This window comes from Alnus glutinosa, chromosome 5 (genome assembly GCF_958979055.1).
Source record: "Alnus glutinosa chromosome 5, dhAlnGlut1.1, whole genome shotgun sequence".
Lineage (NCBI taxonomy): Eukaryota > Viridiplantae > Streptophyta > Magnoliopsida > Fagales > Betulaceae > Alnus > Alnus glutinosa.
Window position 1 is genome coordinate 5,184,861 of NC_084890.1, and position 22,146 is coordinate 5,207,006.

At 36.0% G+C, this 22,146-nt stretch overlaps 1 protein-coding gene across 1 annotated transcript; it reads right to left on the minus strand.

Annotated features, from left to right (window-relative positions):
• Positions 1-2,862: 2,862 nt before the first annotated feature.
• On the minus strand, positions 2,863-21,347 carry LOC133868856 (uncharacterized). Its single transcript, XM_062305870.1, has 17 exons — positions 19,953-21,347; positions 19,352-19,680; positions 19,023-19,233; positions 18,644-18,881; positions 18,293-18,443; positions 17,914-18,208; positions 13,931-14,117; positions 11,791-12,808; positions 7,866-7,921; positions 6,978-7,406; positions 6,283-6,860; positions 5,883-6,011; positions 4,639-4,832; positions 4,101-4,317; positions 3,775-4,012; positions 3,400-3,550; positions 2,863-3,299 (listed from the first exon to the last, which is right to left on the minus strand). The coding sequence occupies exons 1-17, from the start codon at positions 21,229-21,231 to the stop codon at positions 3,282-3,284; spliced, it is 5,718 nt and encodes a 1,905-aa protein (XP_062161854.1). The 5' UTR covers positions 21,232-21,347; the 3' UTR covers positions 2,863-3,281.
• Between the last annotated feature and the right edge of the window lie 799 nt (positions 21,348-22,146).

The window sequence follows — 22,146 nt, forward strand, 5'->3', positions numbered from 1 at the left end:
AATCAATAAGATGGTGATACGTGTTCATCTGAATAAAAATATATAAATTTATTAAAAAAATAAATAAATAAACTTATTTTTTTAAAAAAAAAAAAGAAAAGAAAAGAATAAAAGAATAAAAAAAAACAAAAAATGGAAGGGTGGCTGGGCCACCCTTCTATTTTTTGTTTTTGTTTTTTTTTCTTTTTTTTTTTAAAAATAAGTTTATTTATTTATTTTTTAATAAATTTATATTTTTTATTCATATGGACACGTGTCACCATCTTAGTGGTTTGACGTGGTGCTGATGTGACACTTAACAGAATCTGTCAAATATTTTAACAGAATTTGACTTCAGGGATCGATTTATAATTATTGTTTATTACGAGGACCTCCCATTAACTTTTTAAACCATAGGGAGTAAAAAATAATTATAACATACCATAAGGACCAACGATGCATTTATCCCTAAAAAATAAATTCCGAGCTTTTTATGATCGAGACTGAATAGTTGACTGTTTTCCACTGCCGATGTCAGTGAATAACTGTCGACATTGTTGGCCGGTCGGCGGCACATTCTTGCACGCATAAAGTAGAAAGGTCAACTTCGATAGTTTTCAAAACTTTAAAGAGTAGCATAAAGATTACTTGACAGTTGACACTTTATCTTAAAAATTAAATAAAATAAAAGCATATTGCTGATTCACTGCTGACTCAGATTTGGCCACGAAAATTAATTTCATGGCTTGAAATTTGAAGAATATATAACTTAGAAGCACTTTATAATTTTACACACCAACTTTATCAAATCTAGGGATGAAATGGTTCTACTGGAGTAATAATAAAAGCAAGAGTAATCTTCTTATTGAACCATCCTAAAATTGATGTGGTTTTTATTAGATGTGTTAGAAATTATTATTGTATTTTGATTCAATAATAATTTTAAAAGATACATCAATTTCGATAGAATTTAAAGAGAATATGAATTCTCCTTATAACATTTACTCGTTAAATTGATGAGAGCAGACTGCAACAAATTTAAGGAATGGAAATGAAGAGAGTCTTCTTATTGAGCCATCTTAAAATTGATGTGGTTTTTATTAGATGTGTGATAAATTATTATTGTATTTTGATCTAATAATGATTTTAAAAGATATATCAATTTCGATAGAACTTAAAGAGAACATGAATTCTCCTTATAACATTACTCATTAAACTGATGAGAGCAGACCGCAACAAATTTAAGGAATGGAAATGACGAGAATAGACTGCATCGACCTTCAAGCATGGTAATCAGGTAATGGTCATCTCATTTAGAGAAGCAAGTGCTCCTTTAGAACCTGAGGAATCCATACCAGAATTAATGGTTCTGTTGATAAATGCTGGCTTGTTAGGAGATGGAACAGTTGCTTCATTTCCAAGCATGAAGACAATTTTAAGCATGGTTGACTAATCTGTGGTTTAATTGTTCTTGCACATATAAGAGCCCTATTTGAGTACATCTCAAAACTTAATGAGCAGATATTCCTGACAATAATGAATTGACTATTTCCAAGGCTTTTCCTTCCATCCATAAGTCCAATACCTGGAAAAATTGAAGAGTTTTTAACTTTTTCATGAGCTTAATTAAGCTTTTGAAATAAGAGGTGGGTTATAAAAAAAATAGTAGCAAAATGTATTCATTAAGGCATAACACATAAAATATTTAACTGAAATGTAAAATAAATTGACAGACACAAAGTTTGAACTCAAAACCTGTTACTCTGATACTATGTCAAGTACTCAACGTTTATCCCAAAAACTTTAAAACTTATAAAAAATAATAATAATAATAACTTAATCAATACTTTAACGCTAGCTGCGGACTTCTTCTACTGCATGCATGACTTTAGAAAATGTCATATGGTCCCCTGCCTTCTTCTGCTTCCTTAATCATGTAGCTTGGGTTAGCTGATTTGGCCTCGTGGCAATGAGTTGCTATCATAGATATTAATTGCTTTGTAGAATTAACATGTGTCAATTTTTTTCTGAAACCGATCGAGTGTTTGGGTACGTATCTAATATCAGCCATGTTATTTGAACTACTCCCACCACTATCATCACTCCTAATAGGTGATGGGGACGAGTTAAAGGCAATTTGAGGACTTCATACTAATGCAATATAAATTTGTGAGGGGCGTGGGTTTGAACGCAAAAGAGCTCTTCGATTATCGTGGGATCTTTTTTTTTTTTTTTTTTTTTTTTTTTTTTTTTTTTTTCAATTGGGACAAAAGAGGAGAACAAAATATTGCAAATGAGCGTCTTTACCACTCTTAATCTTTAAAGCAGAAAGAAAATGAGAGCTTTCGAGAATGCTTCCAAACACCAAGCAGGAGGCGGTCCATTTAGCAATCGAGCTACTGTGCTCGAGAGTTGGATCTTAAATTTGCTTTCAAGGAGATTGTGATGTTAAATTAAGTTGCTGAATTAGCTAAAAGTCATAGTGACGGGCGCAATTCAATTTGATCTAATTGACATTAAAAGGACCGTTCCCATCTGCTCAAACGTGGCGTGGTGAGGAGCATAATCAACCTTGAAATAACTCACAATTCTTTTGTAGATTTTAAAAAATTCTAAGACTTTGTTGCACATAAAAACCAATGAAAAAGAAAAAGAGAGAAAAAAATAAGAAGAAAAAAAAGAAGAAGAAAAAAGATAAGAAAACTAGGGAAGAAAGGAGAAAAAAGAAAGAAAGGGGAAGGGAGGAGAATGGAGACAAGCTCCATACTTCCTCCCTCAGTCACTCACCAAGGAGAAGAAGGATCTCACAAGATGGGGAAAATATGGCTGATTCACTACTGACTCAAATTTGGTCGCAAAAATTAATTTCACGTGTTGAAATTTTGAGGATAGAACTTAGAAGCACTATATATGGTACTCAACAATATTTATAATTTTACAGACCAATTTTTCAAATCTAGGGATCAAATAGTTCAACGGATGAGAGCAGACTGCAACAAGTTTAGGGCACGGAAATGATGATCATGAGAGAAGACTTCAACGACCTTCAGGCATGGTCATGGTTATCTCATTTAGAGAAGAAGGTGCTCCTTTAAAACCTGAGGAATCCTGACCAGAATTTGTGGTTCTGTTGATAAATGCTGGCTTCTTAGGAGATGGAACAGTTGCTTCATTTCCAAGCATGAAAACAATTTCAAGCATGGTTGGCCGATCTGTGGCTTGTTCTTGCACACATAAGAGCCCTATTTGAATACATCTCAAAACTTCTTGAGTTGGATATTCTTGACCCAATAACGAATCGACTATTTCCAAGGCTTTTCCTTCCATCCATAAGTCCCATACCAGCAAAAGTTGAAGAGTATTATGTTAGAGAAGTTCATCACTGAATCATAATGAAGAGTGATAATATATTTTGCTTACATATCCAATCAAATTTAGGTTGGCACTTCCAACGTGATGATAATTGTTTCTCTTGCCACTAATTATCTCTAGTGTCAAGACACCATAGCTGAAGACATCTGATTTTATAGAATATAACCCTTCCATTGCATACTCTGGAGACATGTATCCACTGCAATTGCACCAAAAAAGTAAATAAATAAATTTGAAGCTCGTCTAAGTTTTGCTTTTAATTAGCATTGTACGTTCATGTGTGTGCAAAATGTTAAATCACTACTAATTCCAAAATATATATAAAAAAAAAAAACTTATAAGAAGAGATGAATTTAATAATTTAATTTATATAATTGTAACAGAGAGAGAGAGAGAGAGAGAGAGAGAGAGAGAGAGACATACTATGTGCCAACAACTTTTCTTGTATTTGCTTCATTTTGATCATCACCAAACATTCTAGCCAACCCAAAATCTGAAATTTTTGGATTCATTTCCGCATCCAGTAGTACGTTACTCGCTTTTAGATCTCTGTGGATGATTCTTAGCCTTGAATCTTGGTGAAGATATAAGACTCCTCGAGCAATTCCATAAATAATTTGAAATCGCTTCCTCCAATCTAGCAATTTCCTTCTTATTTCGTCTGAATCGAAACATCAAACATGAATTTAAGCTTCAATCAATAATTAATACATATTGAAAACAATTGCATGCAAAAATATCAAATTTACCGAAGATGAAAAAGTCTAGGCTTTTGTTTGGCATGTATTCATAGATCAACATTCTCTCTTGTCTGTTAATGCAAAAATTACAACCAAAAAGCTTCACAAGATTCCTATGCTGGAGTTTTGCAATCAGGTTAACTTCATTTTTAAATTCTTCTGTGCCTTGTTTTAAACTTCTTGAGAGTGTTTTCACTGCTATTTCTTGTCCATTGGCTAGTTGACCCTGCATTTATTATAAATTTATAATGGGGACTTACACCAATTAACATATATTATTTGATTTTTTTTTTTCATTATATATATATATAACTTGCAGTGAAATGAATAGTGCTATAAGGCACATTTTCATCACACTATTAGCAGACTTTCTGTGCCTACGTGGCATATGGTGTGGTGAGATGAATTATAAAAGCTTCTCAAACTAATTCATCTCAACACACCATATACCACATAGACACAAAATTCTGCCAATATTATGATGAAAGTGTGCCTTATTGCACTACTTTATCATGTATCACGGGAAGAAACTAAACTTATTAATTACCTTATAGACCGGGCCAAAACCACCTTGTCCAAGCCTATTAGCCGGGGAGAAATTGTCTGTGGCAACAATTATGGTGCTCAGATCGAAAAATTGTACATCTAGTTTTCGACCAGTTTCATCAACCTTCTTAGAATCTTGGAAGGATGGTGAACTAGTAGTAACATCATTAAACAACACGAACTGTCTTCTGTTCCCTGTCCAATCATGCAAGCACATGCTTAATTACAATTTACAATATACAAATGATGGTTGTAAAAATTTTAAGCAATTATTTATATATGAAGCCTATTCAAATGAAGAGAAAATTAGGATTAAAAACAAAAAAAGCTATCGTCCTTCTTAATTTACATGAAAACTGAAAAATATGATTGAATATGGAAACCCTAAAATACATGACCTACTCAATTAAACTTTTTTTTTTTCTTTTTCTTTATGGTTAATACAAAGATGGGAGAAGGATAATTAAGGATGATGTTCCTTTTCAATATCCAGTCATAAATTAAGAAGACGAAATGAGGTATCAGAAGGAAAAAGAAATGGCTGGCTAATTTTTTACGAGGTTAAGAGGTGAGAAAATGAGGTTTTCTAAGAGTTTTCTTTACATGTAAAGAAGATAATGATATTTAAGAAAGCTGCTGCTAATGCTTTAAGAAATTAAGGCCAGGGGTAGCTCCGCCCCTGCTTGTAAACTGGGCGAAAACTACCTTCTCCAAGCTTGTTAGCAACAGAGAAATTATCGGTGGCTGCAACTATGATATTTAGATCAAAGAATGGCAAATCTGAATTTCTTGTACTCTCATTAAACTCCCTGCTTTCATGAAGGTATGTTGAAGTTGAGGTAACACTAAATAGATTTTTGCTTTCCCTGCTTTCTGTCGTCAAACACAGTTACAAATATTATTTCATGGTGCTAAGTTTTTGCAATGATGAATATATACCTACACAAAAAGCTCCCTAACGAAATTGATCGAGGAAATACAAGTAGAATTCAAGCTTATAGTTTTCATTTGTTATCATTGGTAGGTTTATAGTTCTTTTGCTAATTGAATAATTATGAATGTAAAAATTAACTCAGACTTTTTTCTTACCTCCTCAGTTACCAAACTAATTCTTTTTTAATATCTGATTATTGGTCACCTTGGCAGCATTCATTACCAGCCTTTAAATCAAAGAAATAGGTGAATAGAAACAAGAAATAAAAACTGCTTCAAATAAATTAAAGAGTGTAAAACAAGTTTACTTACCTGTTTTCTTCCTCATTACCAGCCAATACACAATGGAGACAAAAAGAAGCAACGTTACAGCAATAGAAACTACAAGAACTACCAGCATCCTCTTGTTCCGAATAAGGCCATTTTTCTTTGAATATTGAGCTAAAATAAAAATAAATGTAAGAAACTTAAATTAATTAAATGATTAAATTTATCATTTCATATTAGTTTAAGTTTTTAAAATATTATGTGATTTAACATGGTATCAGAACAGACGTCTTGAGTTCATTGGAGCTTGAGCCAACACATAAGTAAAGTGTTAAATATTAATTAAATAATCAAATTTACTCTTTTCTATCTATTTAAATTCAGATAACATTTTCCCAATTCAACAAATAGTGACAAAAGAAAAATCTATAAATGTGAAGAATACCTAATGCAGCTGCATCCACACGTACAAACAAATCTTGTCCCGCATTCGCAAACGTTTTGATATCCACCAAGTCCCCGTACCATGACAAGCACCCGATCCCACCCCTTGTCTCATCTGCACTGGTGTAAGCCGTACAAGAACAGTTCCTCAAGCACTCCTGCTCACATTCCTTCAAACTCAAACTCATGTCCACACGTGCTATAGAAGTATCCGGCAACTTCACATGTCGCAGCTTCACAAACCCTTCTCCACTGTGGCAAGCGGATACTCCTTGACTCCTCACGCACCCGCCCGACCCATCTCTCAAGTACCATTTACTGGTCGAATTGGGTTCAAACCCGGGTAAGCATGTGCACTGGAACTTGGTGGGATTATTGTATGGGTCGCAGTAACCATTTGGACCGCACTCTCCATACGTATCACACAACTCTTTCGGAAAATACGCAACCACGACCCATCTACTCTTGTGCCACGTGGACCGAGAAGCGACTCCTGGTTCGTTCGTCACCATTTTAGTGAAAATTCTAGGGTTGGTTACAGCAGACACCCAAGTGACCTCATCTTGATTATTCACATAACTATCTTTGAAAATAAAATGCTAAGTCATTTCAGGTATACCGCTCCATCTTTGGCCGGTCCAAGGTCCGCCCCGCCACAATGGAGATCCACCCTTGTTTAAGAACAATTGTGGGTACCCAGTTGGGTCAATCTCTAACGAGCAGTTGCCGGTTGCTGGGTCATCTTCGGACTTCCAAGATGTTAGGTACCGGTTGAACCCGGTCCGCCGGTCCAGCCCAAGCTTCATGAACCCATACAGAGTATTCGTGGGATAGTCGAAGCTTTGCCATGTAACCCTTTGGCTGTCTCGTACAACCAAAACAAGATTTCCAGAATCTAAGAGCTGAGCCGCCATAGAATTGTTCGTGGATGAGACTGAAGCGTTTGTAGACCAGATAGGAGTGCTTCGGTTTTTGCTGTTGAGGACGAGGTTTCCATGGCTGTTGATGGAGAGGACTCCGGAGGTATCATTGAGAGGGTTGTCTCTGTTTGCTACCCACAAAACGGTATGTTCAGGAACTTTGTTATACCATATTCCGACGTAGTGGTGGCTAGAGTTTTCCAGGCTGAAAAATCCAAGGGCGAAAGTTTCTCCTTTCGAAACTAGGATGTCACCGTCTTTAACGGTCTCGTTCGGTGAAATGGTGTCAAGGGAAATGCAAAATCGGAAAACAAGTAGGGAGAGAAGCAACGACATATTCAATAGCTCTTTGGCAGGATTCATGGTGGTTTTTCCGATGAAGATTATAGGTTGGTTGGCTAATGAGAATGCTTTGTGTCGGTGTTGGGGTTAAGAAAAATCAAGAATCAAACTCAACTTGAATAGGGGGACACTGAGGTCGAGATCTTAGGAGGAGAAAAATCTGGGAGGTAGGTGAGGTTTTTAATTAGTAGGGAAGTGTTGGAAAAGGGGAATGATAAAAAAACTCCTGCTGCACAACTTGTGTCTTGTGCACTCACTCCTGCTGCATAACACCTCATCGATATTAAGTAAAAAATTACCCTCGAGCAATAGTCAAGCAAACCTCTTGAAACGTTCTTCCTCGATCCTCTCAAACCTCTTCATGAAGCTATGGGCAATCTAATCTACATACATGGGTGGAACCAGAATATCAATAGAGTGGCAAAACTAATTAAAACAAAAACTTTTCAAGTGGTAATTAAAAACAAAATTTTAAAGGGTTTATTCCATTAAAAAAAAAAAACCTATAATTTGAATGAATTTTCAAAATTTTGGTCGAGTTACTGCCCCTTGTGTCCTCATTTGCACAAGGGATACAACTATTTAATTACGTAGGATGGTATTAATGAGTACTGTGAATTATTTTTATTGTTACCACATCTAATGAAGAAGCTCCTCCTTCAGCTTGCTGTTACCGAGTGTAAAATGTTGTAAAATTAATTTTGATGGTGCAAAATATTTTATTAATACTAAATAATATTAATAAAAAAAAATTAACAGTAAGATAAATATAATACAAAAAAAATAAAATAAAATAAAAATTAATAACTGCCGATCAACATTGTTGACTGAATAGTTGACTGTTTCCGACTGCCCAAGTCTGTCGATGTCAATGAATAACTGCCGATCGACATCGTTGGCCGGTCGGCGGCACATATTCTTGCACGTATAAAGTTACGGGCAAGGTCAATTATAAAGATGACTTGACAGTTGACACTTTACCTTAAAAATAAAATAAAATAAAAGCATATGGCTAATTCACTGTTTACTCAAATTTGGTCACGAAAATTAATTTCTTGGCTTGAAATAGTTCAACTGGAGTAATACTAAAAGCAAGAGTAATCTTCTTGTTGAATCATCTTAAAATTGATGTAATTTTTAAAAATATTATTAAATATGTGATAAATTATTATTAAATTTTGATATAATAATAATTTTAAAAAATATATTAATTTTGATAGGACTCAAAAAGAACATAAATTCTCCTTATAACGTTACTCGATGAACTGATCAAAGCATACTATAAGAAGTTTAAGGAATGGAAATGACGAGAGTAGACTTCATCGACCTTTAGGCATAGTAATGGTCATCTCATTTAGAGAAGCAGGTGCTCCTTTAGAACCTGAGGAATCCAGACCAGAATTTATGGGTCTGTTGATAAATGCTGGCTTGTTAGGAGATGGAATAGTTGCTTCATTTCCAATTTTCCAAGCATGAAGACAATTTCAAGCATGGTTGACTGAGCTGTGGTTTAATTGTTCTTGCACACATAAGAGCCTTATTTGGATACATATCAAAACTTAATGAGCAGGATATTCCTGACCCAATAATGAATTGACTATTTCCAAGGCTCTTCCTTCCGTCCATAAGTCCAAGACCTGCAAAAATTGAAAAGTTTTGACTTTTTTATGAGCTTAGCTTTTGAAATAAAAAGTAGATTAAAAAAAAAAAAAAAAAAAAAAAAAAAAAAAACCATGCATTCACCAACAATTAAACCATGTCCCCTCTATGACCAACAAAAAAAAAAATGACCCTAAATTTTTTTGATTAAGACAAAAATGTATTTATAAATTCGAAAAAAAAATAATTAAAAAAAAAGGAAAAAAAATAATAAAAAAGAACGATTTTCTTTTTTAAGAAAAAAAACAAAAAACAAAAAATAGCTGAAATATATAAAAATAATTTTTTTAAAAAAAAAAAAGAAAAAGAAAAACCAGTTTTTTTTATTAAATTATAAAACAAAAAAATATATATTTTTTTTTTGAAAAAAACAAACGAAAGAATAACTGAAAATTAATTTTTTTTTTTTTTAAAAAAAAAAGAAAAACCATTTTTTATTTTTTATTTTGTATAAATTTTTGTTATTTTATATTTTGAAATAATTTTTTTAGTTTTTATTTCATTTTAATAATTTTATGAAGGGAGTTTTTGTCATTATGAGGACACTGACATTTTTTTTGTAGTTTAGGGGGGGGACATTGACAATGTGATAGTAGTTTGAGGGAGTTATGTGTACTTTTCCCATAAATTATCAATGCAAAAATAAGGACAGAAAATCGAATTAGAAAAACAAAAGCACATAAAATAAATACAAACAAACATATTATTTACAATTCTATTATTCGGTGCTTGAACACAACCTCTGCAAACTTAAAAGCCAAACTACAAAAGCAAATGCTAAAGAAAATTTTTATCATTAAAAAAAGGGAAATTTTAATTTACGTGGTTGTATATATATACACACACATAAACGAAACTACTTTTAGAACAAAAATTAAAAATAATATATAAATTAGAACTGAAAATAATAACAAAAAGAAGAAACAAATGAACAGAACCACAGTTAATAAAAGACAAATTGAAAATGAAAAAAAAAAATACTAATACAATAAAAAAAAAAATTTGTCTATTTATATACTTTCCTCTATTTTAGCAATATTCATAGCATTTTGGAGATATGATTATATTGTGGGCATTGCCTGTTGTATACATATATAATCCAATGCAATGCGAACGAAAGCAAACAAAAAACATCACATATATGCATGTATGGGTACCATAAATTTTGCTATTGATCGGCACAAACAAAAACCACTATATGTTCAACCACTATATGTTCATGAGAGTTGCAGATTAATTGCTGATTCATTGTTTCATGCATCATTTTAAGATTGAAATATGATCAAGTAAAGTAAAAAATCAACACTTAATACATGAATTCTGGAAAATTGCAGAAAGACATTCATTAACCTCTATTTTCTTTGGTTTCTTTGTTTAAAAACTGCCATTATTTTGTTGTTTGCAGACTTGCCTTAAAAATGGGATGCTAATATATGCAAGACACACAAAATAAAATAAAATGTACAATCGGTTATTTTGTTGTTTGACAAAAACTAAATTCAACTTTTCACTAATGGCTTCAACGTTTCACTAAGAGCGATGCATGGGAGGAGGAGAAAATGCCAAATGTGAAACAAAGTGTTTTTCCGTTCAAAAAAACTTGACGGAAACTTGTCAAATTTTTAAGCAACCACTTGTCATAATTATAGGCACTACTCTTATTGATTCCCCTATTAAATAGGATACAATTATTTGCTAGGAAAAAAAAAAAAAAATTCTTTTACAATGTTATTAAATGTACGGTTTAACTTTAAAAGGATACTTGGCTGCATTTTAAAAGACCACTTGTCACAATATTATGCAACGCTCTAAGTAATTCTCCTATTATATATATGATGTGCTTCTTACTTGCTTTTTTAAAAGCATTAATAAAAAGAATATATGTTTCTTTTATGTTTAAAAGACACATGTCAATCTTTATCAAACAGTGGGCAAAGAGTAGAAGAAGAAACATTGAAGTAACAAGTATAGCCACCACCACGTACAACTGCCAGCCTCCTTTTATTTATTTATTTATTTTTTTGAACGGAATCAATTATTATTGCAACTCTGTAAAGAATACATCAATATTGATCCTATGAAAATAGGATCTTAGGGACAAAGTTGTTCCCTAAAAACAATGTTACGAACACTCAAAGGAGTGTCTTCCAGCCAATAAAGATCTACATTATTATGAGCGGCCTCCTTAGCCAGCCTCCTTTTATTAGCAAAGGATCTCTGACTTCTTTCTCGAACCTGTAGTGGAAGAAACTTCCATTGTCATGCAACAAAAGCAGTAAGTGCTGTAAAGACCAAAAAATTAAATAGAAAATTTAACAATTTAATAAATTATGTTTATTAAATGGATGAGATTAATAATTATATTCTAGATGATTGTATTTATATTATCAAAATAAAATAAATCTGAAATGTAATAATAATAATAATAATAGAGGATCATAGTGAACAATTAATTATAGTAGATGGGTGGTGAGTAATTAAATTAAAAGTGGGGCTAGACGTTAATTAATAAATGATAAAAATAAAACAAGATGGGGTCCTACTATAATTAATAATAGTTGAGAGCTTTAAATGAAATGAAATCCTACCTTGCCACTTGTCTCGTCTGCGCAGGCGTAAGCCGTACAAGAACAGTTCCTCAAGCACTCCTCCTCACATTCCTTCAAACTCAAACTCATGTCCACACGTGCAATTGAAGTATCCGGCACCTTCACACGTGCCATCTTCACAAACCCTTCCCCGCTTCGGCACGTGGATGCTCCTTGCCACCTCACGCACCCGCCCAACCCGTCTCTCAAGTACCAATCACGGGTCGACTTGGGTTCGAATCCGGCAAAGCACATGCACTGGAATTTGTCAGGATCGTATGGGTCGCAGTAACTATTCGGACCGCACTCTCCATGCATATTGCACTCTTTGGGGACGGACCAAAACACGACCCATTTGTTATCGTTCCATGTGAACCGTTCAAGGGCTCCTGATTCATCCAGCACCACTCTTGTGAAAACTTCAGGATTAGTTATGCCATACATGCCAGTGACCTCATCTTGATTGTCCACAAAACTAAGATTCATGAAATTAGTTATCCTCATGGGTGCACCGCTCCATCTTTGGCCAGTCCAAGATCCGCCCCGCCACAAGGGAGTCCCGCCCTTGTGCAAGAACAATTGTGGGTACCCATTTGGGTAAATCCCATATGAGCAGTTGCCGGTTCCCGGGTCGTCTTTGGACTTCCAAGATGTTAGGTACCGGTTCAATCCGGTCCGCCGGTCCACCCCAAGTTTCATGAACCCAAGCAGAGTATTCGTGGGATGGTCGAAGCTCTGCCATGTAACCCTTTGGCTATCTCGTAGAACCAAAACAAGATTTCCAGAATCTAAGAGCTGAGCCGCCATAGAATTGTTCGTGAATGAGACTGAAGCGTTTGTAGACCAGATAGGAGTGCTTCGGTTTTTGCTGTTGAGGACGAGGTTTCCGTGGCTGTTGATGGAGAGGACTCCGGAGGTATCATTGAGAGGGCTGTCTCTGTTTGCTACCCACACAACTGTCTGTTCAGGAACTTTGTTGTACCATATTCCGACGTAGCGGCGGCTAGAGTTTCCAGGGCTGAAAAACCCAAGTGCGAAGGTAAAACCTTTCGAAACTAGGATGTCACCATCTTTAATGGACTTGCTCGGCGAAATGGTGTCAAGGGAAATGCAAAATCGGAAAACAAGTTGGGAGAGAAAGAGAAGCAGCCATGTATTCAATAACTCTTTTGTTGGATTCATGATGGATTCTCCGATGAAGATTATAAGTCGGCTAATATGTCGTTGCTTTGTGTCTGTTTTTTACTTGTGGGACACACGTCACTACAAAAAAAATTGTTTTTTGCCACTTGCATTTCGCCACGTGTACAGTCACTGTACACATGGCGAACTGTTGGCCACGTGTAAGTGGCCACATGAAAACACGTGGTAAATTCTGGTAGCACTAAATGCACATTTCGCCACGTGTATTTTAATACACGTGTCCAAGTGGCCACGTGTATTAAAATACACGTGGCTGACAGTTAGTCACGTGTACTACAGTACACGCGGCTAACAGTTAGCCGCGTGTACTTAAATACACGTGACCACTTGGCCACGTGTTCTACAGTACACGCAGCCAACATTTGGCCGCGTGTACTGTAGCACACGTGGCCAAATGCTTCAGTTTTTTCAAAAAAAAAAAAAAAAAAAGGCGGCTTCTCTAATTTTATTATTTTTTTTTATTATTTTTTTTTTCACCGGTATTTTCTTTCGCCGGAACAACAAAACAACAACAGAATCCAACAAAACTTCTTCCGGCCAAAAAACCACCAACAAAACAACAGATTTTTTTTTCCCTTCCGGAAACATCTTCGAGGCCAAAAACACCAAAAAAATCCTAGACAGCAAAACAACACCGAAACAGCAAAAAATACCAACATAATAGCAAAATATCAACAAAACTGCAAAATCTCCGGAAATTTTCATTCTGGCCCAAAATACCAACAAAACAGCAAAAAATCACCAACAAAGACACAAAGTCGCCCAGTCGCCAGAAATTAGATTCAAAACTACAAAAATCAAGAACCGTCCACCCATATTTTTTTTTATAGATACTTTGAAAGAAACAAGCAACAGGTGGAGAGAGCCCCTTATATTCCAAGGGCCTTGCAGGAGAATAAGATCAACATGGCTTTGTAAGGAGACAACAAATAAAAACTTGTTTGGTGCAAGAACCTCTATAGCAAGTGGTGCAGCAAACTTCCAGGCTATTGCTAGCGTAGCTTTGATCAATTGAGAGTGGAGAGGTTTTTTTGTTAAAAGCTTACCAATAAGGGCAAAGCCTTCACGATTTGGGGGGGCTTCTTCAAGGACAGGGAAGTCCCATACTGGAGCTTTCATCTCGTCTATGAGTTTTTGAACAACGGCAGTAGAGCAAGGCAGTTGAGATTGATGGTGAAAGAGGGAAAGACAAGGTGTTGGAGGTTGATGGTGAAAGAAGGAAAAATCAGGCTTTCAGAAAAGTTCTGTCAAAGAGGGCACAGGGAGAGCTCAAGAGAGAGAGCGAGCATTACCGTCCACCCATTTTTTTTTTTTTTTTTTTTTTTTTTTATATATATATATGACCTCATATTAAACTGTACTGTCCACCCACACATTTCGAACAAACATTTCTTTTTGTTCGAAATGTGTGGCCAGGTGCCGCGCGGGAATTGTCCCGCGTGGAGCACCTGGACCAGTGGCGACGTGGCTCAAAGCCACGTCGCCATTTTAAAAAAAATTTAATACTAAATGTGCCGTCCGTCCATCCATTATCCGAAGGGAGAAAAAAAAAGAAAAAATAAATGATAAGAGAAGTCAAAGAAGACGGCGGTTGCAGAAGAAAAAAATAAAATTGAAAAGATTGAAATTGGCAACGTTTATTTGATACACGCGGCCAATTGGCCGCGTGTGAAAAATAAACGCGGCCAATTGGCCGCGTGTAATAAATACACGCGGCCAATTGGACGCGTGTACAAAATACACGCGGCCAATTGGCCGCGTGTACAAAATACACGCGGCCAATTGGACACGTGTACAAAATACACGCGGCTAATTGGCCGCGTGAATTTATTACACGTGGCTACTTGTTTTTCGTAAACAGTTTGCCACGTTGTCATTAAGACACGTGGCTAATTGACCGCGTGTCTACAGTAACAGTTACTGTAGACACGCGGCTAATTACAACTTTTTTTGTAGTGCGTGTACAGTATGATAATTTTGATTTCAACGAGAGCATTGAACCTGCCTCAAATTCCAAAGGCTGTGCAAATTTTACGTACAATGAACTTCGTCGGGCCCAACAACCGACAACTCTTCCAAAAAAGGACGCGCTCATGAGGCCACGACCTGTGAAGATAGCAGCTTTCGACCCGAACTGGAAAAGGCTTGAAAGACAAATTCCTATTTCCTTTGTATGTGATGTGAGAAACAACGATACCCAAACTCCCTATTTGTGTGAATCTACACGGAAACTACTAAATAGAGCAATATATATGCAAAATATATATTCAAATACCACGAGCACAAGACACAATTTTTAAGTGGAAAACCTGCTCAATGTGAGAAGGAAAGGAAAAACCACTGGGTCACTCAAACAATTCCACTATCAACAATTACGGAATACAAGAGTCTTCTCTAGTCTCAACTAGAAGCATACAATCAGCAATCATCTTCAAGAAGTACAATTTTTTGGCTTAAATCAACTTTTAAAAGAATAAAAGAAAGATCTCACCAAAGAGGAGGTTACTGTTCACGGGCTGAAAAATGACCACCGGCTGCTCAGAATCTGATCTCCACCGTTCACAATGAAGATTCACGTGTCATGAACATCCCCACAAAATTTCAGCTCAATCGGACCACAAACGCTCGTTGATCGTAGCACTTAATCAAATCTGAACGGAAACTCCAGAAACTGGCGGCAGCACTCTTTTTCTTTTCTTCATGTGTTTTCTGATTGCTCCCTCTCTTACCTCTTTGCTACAGTAAAATATAGTGTTATTAACCCTCTTTGGGCCTCTCTACCCATGGGCCGAAAACATAGACAAACTTTGGGCCACTCTCACTTATGAGGGAAACCCAAACCCAACAGTATGATCAGTTCACTAATTAATTAGGGAATTGAGGAACTACTCTAGGACTATATCACATACTGATGGGCCTTCAAAGGCCTGACTTGTAAAAATGCCCAAGGAGACTTAAAAGACGTACACACCAACTTAGTGGAAGGCCCAAACACACGCTAAAACTACCACACTGCTAGAGGTACTCTCCATATATACACAGCTGACACGCCCCAGATGAATTCCCTTACGTTTTTATCTAGCTTTTTTACTAATCTTATAGTTAAAATAAATTTATGTCCGGTGACGTGTTGATCTTTAAAAGACTTCAATATGCAAGAAAGAAAACTGAGTTGGAAGGCTGACAATCCCACTCTGATGCTTAAATTAGTATTAGCTTAATTATGAGATGTTTAGAATAATAGAGAGTAATCCTTTATGTCTGTGCATTAATGAGGTATTTATAGGCGAAATAGTAAGAGTAATTCCTCTTTTTCATTGGGCCACATGTCAGGCTTAGAGGGCTAGTATTTGAATTCAAACACTCTATATGTGACAGAGTTTGTTTTGGACTAGGAGTCTTGCCGAGGGAAGCTTTTTCCCTTATAGTTCAATCTTCATGGCATGCATGCCGCAATTTTTGGTAGAATCGGGATGGGTTGAACCTGGTAGTTTATCATTATGAGCTGTTGAGCCAAGATGATGACTCCCAACCGATTTGATCCATACTTTAATTGTTGCTGGGCTCGGGGGCTATTGGACTTGGACCATATCTGGTAGGTTTGGATATTTTTCTAACACTTACCATCCCTCTCAGTTAGGGTTTGATTGATTTGGGCGTCATAGTGTCTCTATCTTTTAGACAGGAGGGATTTTCCTTATTTTGTAGATGCAAGTAAAACCCTTTCCTAAAAGGTGATTTGAAGTAAGTGTGAATGTTCTTTGCATCAACAAACCTTGTTAGAGTTTGGATCCAACCAAGATTTTCCGAAGTGTCAAACTGAGAGCTGGTGACATTGGGGACCTGGATGGTTGGCTCCTTATTAGAATATGTGGCTCTATCTTGATTGTTTAGCGTTTAATTAATAGCCTGCCAAGAATGACTTGATCATAGCCATGCTTTACAATCTAAAACTTAAGCCTCAGAAGATCTTTTGCGTTGTAGAGCTTTGTTTATTATTGAGATAATTAACTGGAAGCTTGCCAAGAGTGATTTGCGTTAAACCATACAAGGTAATAGAAAGTAGATAAAAATTCTTTCAAATTGACATATGCCCTTAAAACATGTGATTTTCACGTATAAGAATCACAAACTCTAAAAATACATGAGTAGTAGTTTATGCTTAATTATAGGGATAATTGTATCATTGGTCCATAAGGTATGCCATAATTATTTTTCACTCCCTATGATTCAAAAAGTTTATGAGAAGTCCTTGTGGTAAGCAATAATTATAAATCGATCCTTGGAGTCAAATTCCGTTAAATTTTTTGACAGATTTTGTTAAATGCCACATCAGCGCCACGTCAAACCAATAAGATGGTGACACATGTCCATCTTAATAAAAAAAAATATAAATTTATTAAAAAAAAATAAATAAATAAAATAATTATTGTGGTAAGTAATAATTATTTTTCACTCCCCAATGGCCGGGGACCCCCGGCGGCCCCCCCTTTGCCCTTCCCTTTTTTTTTTTTTTTTTTTTCGTTTTAAAAAAAAAAAGTATATTTATTTATTTTTTAATAAATTTATATTTATTTATTAAGATGGACACGTATCGTCTTCTTATTGGTTTGATATGACATTTAACAGAATCTGTCAAAAATTTTAACGGAATTTGACTCCAGGGATCGATTTGTAATTATTGCTTACTACAAGGACCTCCTATGAAATTTTTGAACCATAGGGAGTGAAAAATAATTATGACATACCACAATGACAAATGGTGCAATTCTCCCTTAATTATATTCTCTTGGTAATGATTTTATATTATATTCATGTATAAAAGAGAAATACATATATCTGTGTACAATTGATTTACAGGAAATTAAGCTCAAGCTGTAATAGCATATTGGTGCACTATTCGAACAACTTGTGGTTAGCGAGCATTAATCATAGTAATTGTTACTTCATTTACAGAACAAGCACCTTCACTAATTGATCTATCTTTACTGTTGTAAGTGCTCTTCAGAATAAATGCAGGTTGTTTTGGATAAGAAAGAAGTGTGTCATTACCCAACATAAAAATAACTGCTGACATGATTGGTCTATCTATTGCATATTCTTGCACACACAACAGACCAATTTGAATACATCTCAAAACTTCTTTAGCATATTGGTCACCCAGTGATGAATCAACTATTTCCATGGCTTTATCTTCTCTCCATAGGTCCCAAACCTACAAACAACATATTCATCATATATATTAGGTTTAAAAAAAAATAGTAGGCTGATTTGATAAACCCTTTGCCCATATTCTTACATGTCCAATCAAGTTTGAGGAGGGACCATCGTGATAATAAGCACTGTTCTTTTTGCCAGTAATGAGCTCTAGCATCAAAACCCCAAAGCTATATACATCAGACTTCACTGAGAATAGCCCTTGCATTGCATACTCCGGTGACATATATCCACTGTAGTAGCAAAATAAAATGATCAAAGATAGCTTTATGTTTGTGCATTAACATGGCATATAAACTTTCTAAGAACACAATAGGAAAAAGAATTACAAAGGTTTGCTTAAAAACCACTTTGATTTGTACGTACTTTTAAGACATAATAATGGAAGGTACCTAATAGGATGGAAACTATCTTTATTTTGTAATGCACTTACTATGTTCCAACGACGCGTTTTGTATTTGCTTCATTTTGGTCCCTTCCAACAATTTTAGCCATACCGAAATCAGCAATTTTTGGATTCATTGCATTGTCAAGTAGAATGTTGCTGGCCTTTAAGTCTCTGTGGATAATTCTTAATCTTGAGTCTTGATGAAGATATAAAAGCCCTCGAGCAACCCCACAAATAATCTCGAAGCGTTTTCCCCAATCTAATAATGACCTTTTTGTTTTGTCTGAATGAAGAAATGAGAACTTAAAATATATATGCTTTTGTATTTTTGCTACATACTAGGAATTAATTCATATGTTTGTAGTTGGAGGACCATTTTTGAGTGATACTGCAAGAAGTTTATGTGAAAAGTAGACATACGTACCAAAAATGAAAAAGTCCAGGCTTTTGTTTGGCAAGTACTCATAGATTAACATCTTCTCTTCTCCTTGAATGCAATAACCTAGAATCCTCACAAGGTTCCTGTGTTGGAGTTTAGCAATTATTCCAACTTCATTTTTGAATTCTTCTACTCCTTGTCCGGAAAACCTTGATAGTCTTTTTACTGCAATTTCCTTCTGATTATCTAAGAGACCCTGAAATTGAAGTACAAATCTCATTTAGTCATAATGCATAGAAACAAATCTAGTGCATTAACAAACATATGAATTGAAGTTTCCCAAATTTTGGGACTTTTTCAGGGAGACTAGCTACCTTATAAACTGGGCCAAAACCACCTTCTCCAAGCTTGTTTGCATCAGAGAAATTATTTGTGGCTGCAGCTATGATATTTAGATCAAAGTATGGTAAATCTGAATTTCTTGTACTCTCATCAAACTCCCTGCTTTCTTGATGGTATTTTGAAGTTGAGGTACCACTAAATAGATTTTTCATCCTATTTTCATCCTCATTACGTCTTTTCACCCTCATTACCAGCCAATACACAATGGAGACTAAAAGAAGCAACGTTACAGTAACAGAAACCACAAGAACTGCCAGCATCCTCTTGTTCCGAATAAGGCCATTTTTCTTTGAATATTGAGCTAAAAAAAAAAAAAATTTGTAAGAAACTTATATCGATTAAATAATTAAATTTATCATTTTTTATTAGCTTAAGTTCTAAAAATATATAATGATTTAATATGATATCAAAATAGACGTCTTAAATTTATAGGAGCTTAAATCCAGACATAAGTAAAGTGTTAAATATTAATTAAATTATTAAATTTACTCTTTTCTATCTATTTAAATTAAGATAACGTTTTCCAATTCAACAAACAGTAACAAAAGAAAAAGCTATAAATGTGAAGAATACCTAATGTAGCTGCATCCACACGTACATACAAGTCTTGTCCCCCATTGGCAAACGTTCTGGTGTCCACCAAGTGCCCGTGCCATGACAAGCACCCAATCCCACCCCTTGTCTCATCTGCACTGGTGTAAGCCGTACAAGAACAGTTCCTCAAGCACTCCTGCTTACATTCCTTCAAACTCAAACTCATGTCCACACGTGCTATAGAAGTATCCGGCACCTTCACACGTGGCAGCTTCACAAACCCTTCTCCACTGTGGCACGCGGAAACTCCTTGGCTCCTCACGCACCCGCCTGACCCGTCTCTCAAGTACCATTCACGAGTCGAATTGGGTTCAAACCCGGGTAAGCATGTGCACTGGAACTTGTTGGGATCGTATGGGTCGCAGTAACTATTTGGACCGCACTCTCCGAACGTATCGCACAACTCTTTCGGAGTATACCAAAACACGAACCATCTACTCTCATGCCACGTAGACCGAGCAACGACTCCTGATTCGTTCATCACCATTCTAGTGAAAATTTTAGGGTCGTTTACACTATACACCATCGTGACCTCATCTTGATTATTCACAAAACTAACGTTGAAAATAAAATGTTGATTCATTTCTGGTACACCGCTCCACCTTTGGCCGGTCCAAGGTCCACCCCGCCACAATGGAGATCCACCCTTGTTTAAGAACAATTGTGGGTACCCAGTTGGGTCAATCTCTAATGAGCAGTTGCCGGTTGCTGGGTCATCTTCGGACTTCCAAGATGTTAGGTACCGGTTGAACCCGGTCCGCCGGTCCAGCCCAAATTTCATGAACGCGAGCAGAGTATTTGTGGGATAATCGAAGCTCTGCCATGTGAAATTTTGGCTGTCTCGTAGAACCAAAACAAGATTTCCAGAATCTAAGAGCCGAGCCGCCATATAATTGTTCATGGATGAGACTGAAGCGTTTGTTGACCAGACAGGAGTGCTTCGGTTTTTGCTATTTAGGACGAGGTTTCCGCGGCTGTTGATGGAGAGGACTCCAGAGGTATCATTGAGAGGGTTGTCTCTGTTTGCTACCCACACAACGGTTTGTTTAGGAACTTTGTTATACCATATTCCGACGTAGTGGCGGCCAGAGTTTCCCGGGCTGAAAAACCCAAGGGCGAAAGTTTCTCCTTTGGAAACTAGGATGTCACCGTCTTTAAAGGGCTCGTTCGGTGAAATGGTGTCAAGGGAAATGCAAAATCGGAAAACAAGTAGGGAGAGAAGCAACGACGTATTCAATAGCTCTTTGGCAGGATTCATGGTTGTTTTTCCGATGAAGATTAATCATAGGTTGGTTGGCTAATGAGAATGCTTTGTGTCGGTGTTGGGGTTAAGAAAAATCAAGAATCAAACTCAACTTGAATAGAGGGACATTGAGGTCGAGATCTTAGGAGGAGAAAAATCTGGGAGGTAGGTGAGGGTCTTTAAGAGGGGCGATTGGTGCAACTGGGGTGCACCTTTCTAGAAAGAGACTTGGGATAAGACCCACCTCATATCTCTATGCTCCTGCGTGAGCCTTTTTCCGGTTTTTAATTAGCTAGGTGCTAGAGCAAATAGCTAGAATGACATTCAACTTTCTAACCTACTGGACGAGCCTGTTAATTCGTATTGTCATGTCATTATCGACGTTGATCAACACACGTGGGCAAGAAGTCGACCATAGGTTTCAGCTTACTGGCTTGGAGCAAAGGTGTCCACATAATCGGTACCATGGAGAATATATGGTGGAAAACAAAAAAATGCCAAAAAAAGTGCTGGAAAAAATCAATTTTCAATTGCACAATTTGCACGTACTTTGACATTGACCTTAAACGTCTGTACTCTTCGGAAGGGTGATTTGTTGGTTTCAGTCGATGCCAATCTCTTTGGGGTGGATTCATTAGGATGAATCTTCCAAATCATATCGCCTATTTGTGGTTTAAGGTTATCTTCACGGCCTGAGTATGACAATGGATTTTGGTATTTAAATATGAGACAAAAAAATTGATTATGAGGGTACAAAGGTCCCCCATAGCTTGATGGTATCAGTTCAATGGAAGTTACATGACAATTGAAAAATGGGATGCCGATCATTTTATTTTATTTTTCTTTAACTCAGGTTGCCCACTTTGTCGGTTTGAGTAACATAGATAGACAATGACAAACAAGATTAATAAAAAAAAGAAAAAAAAAAAA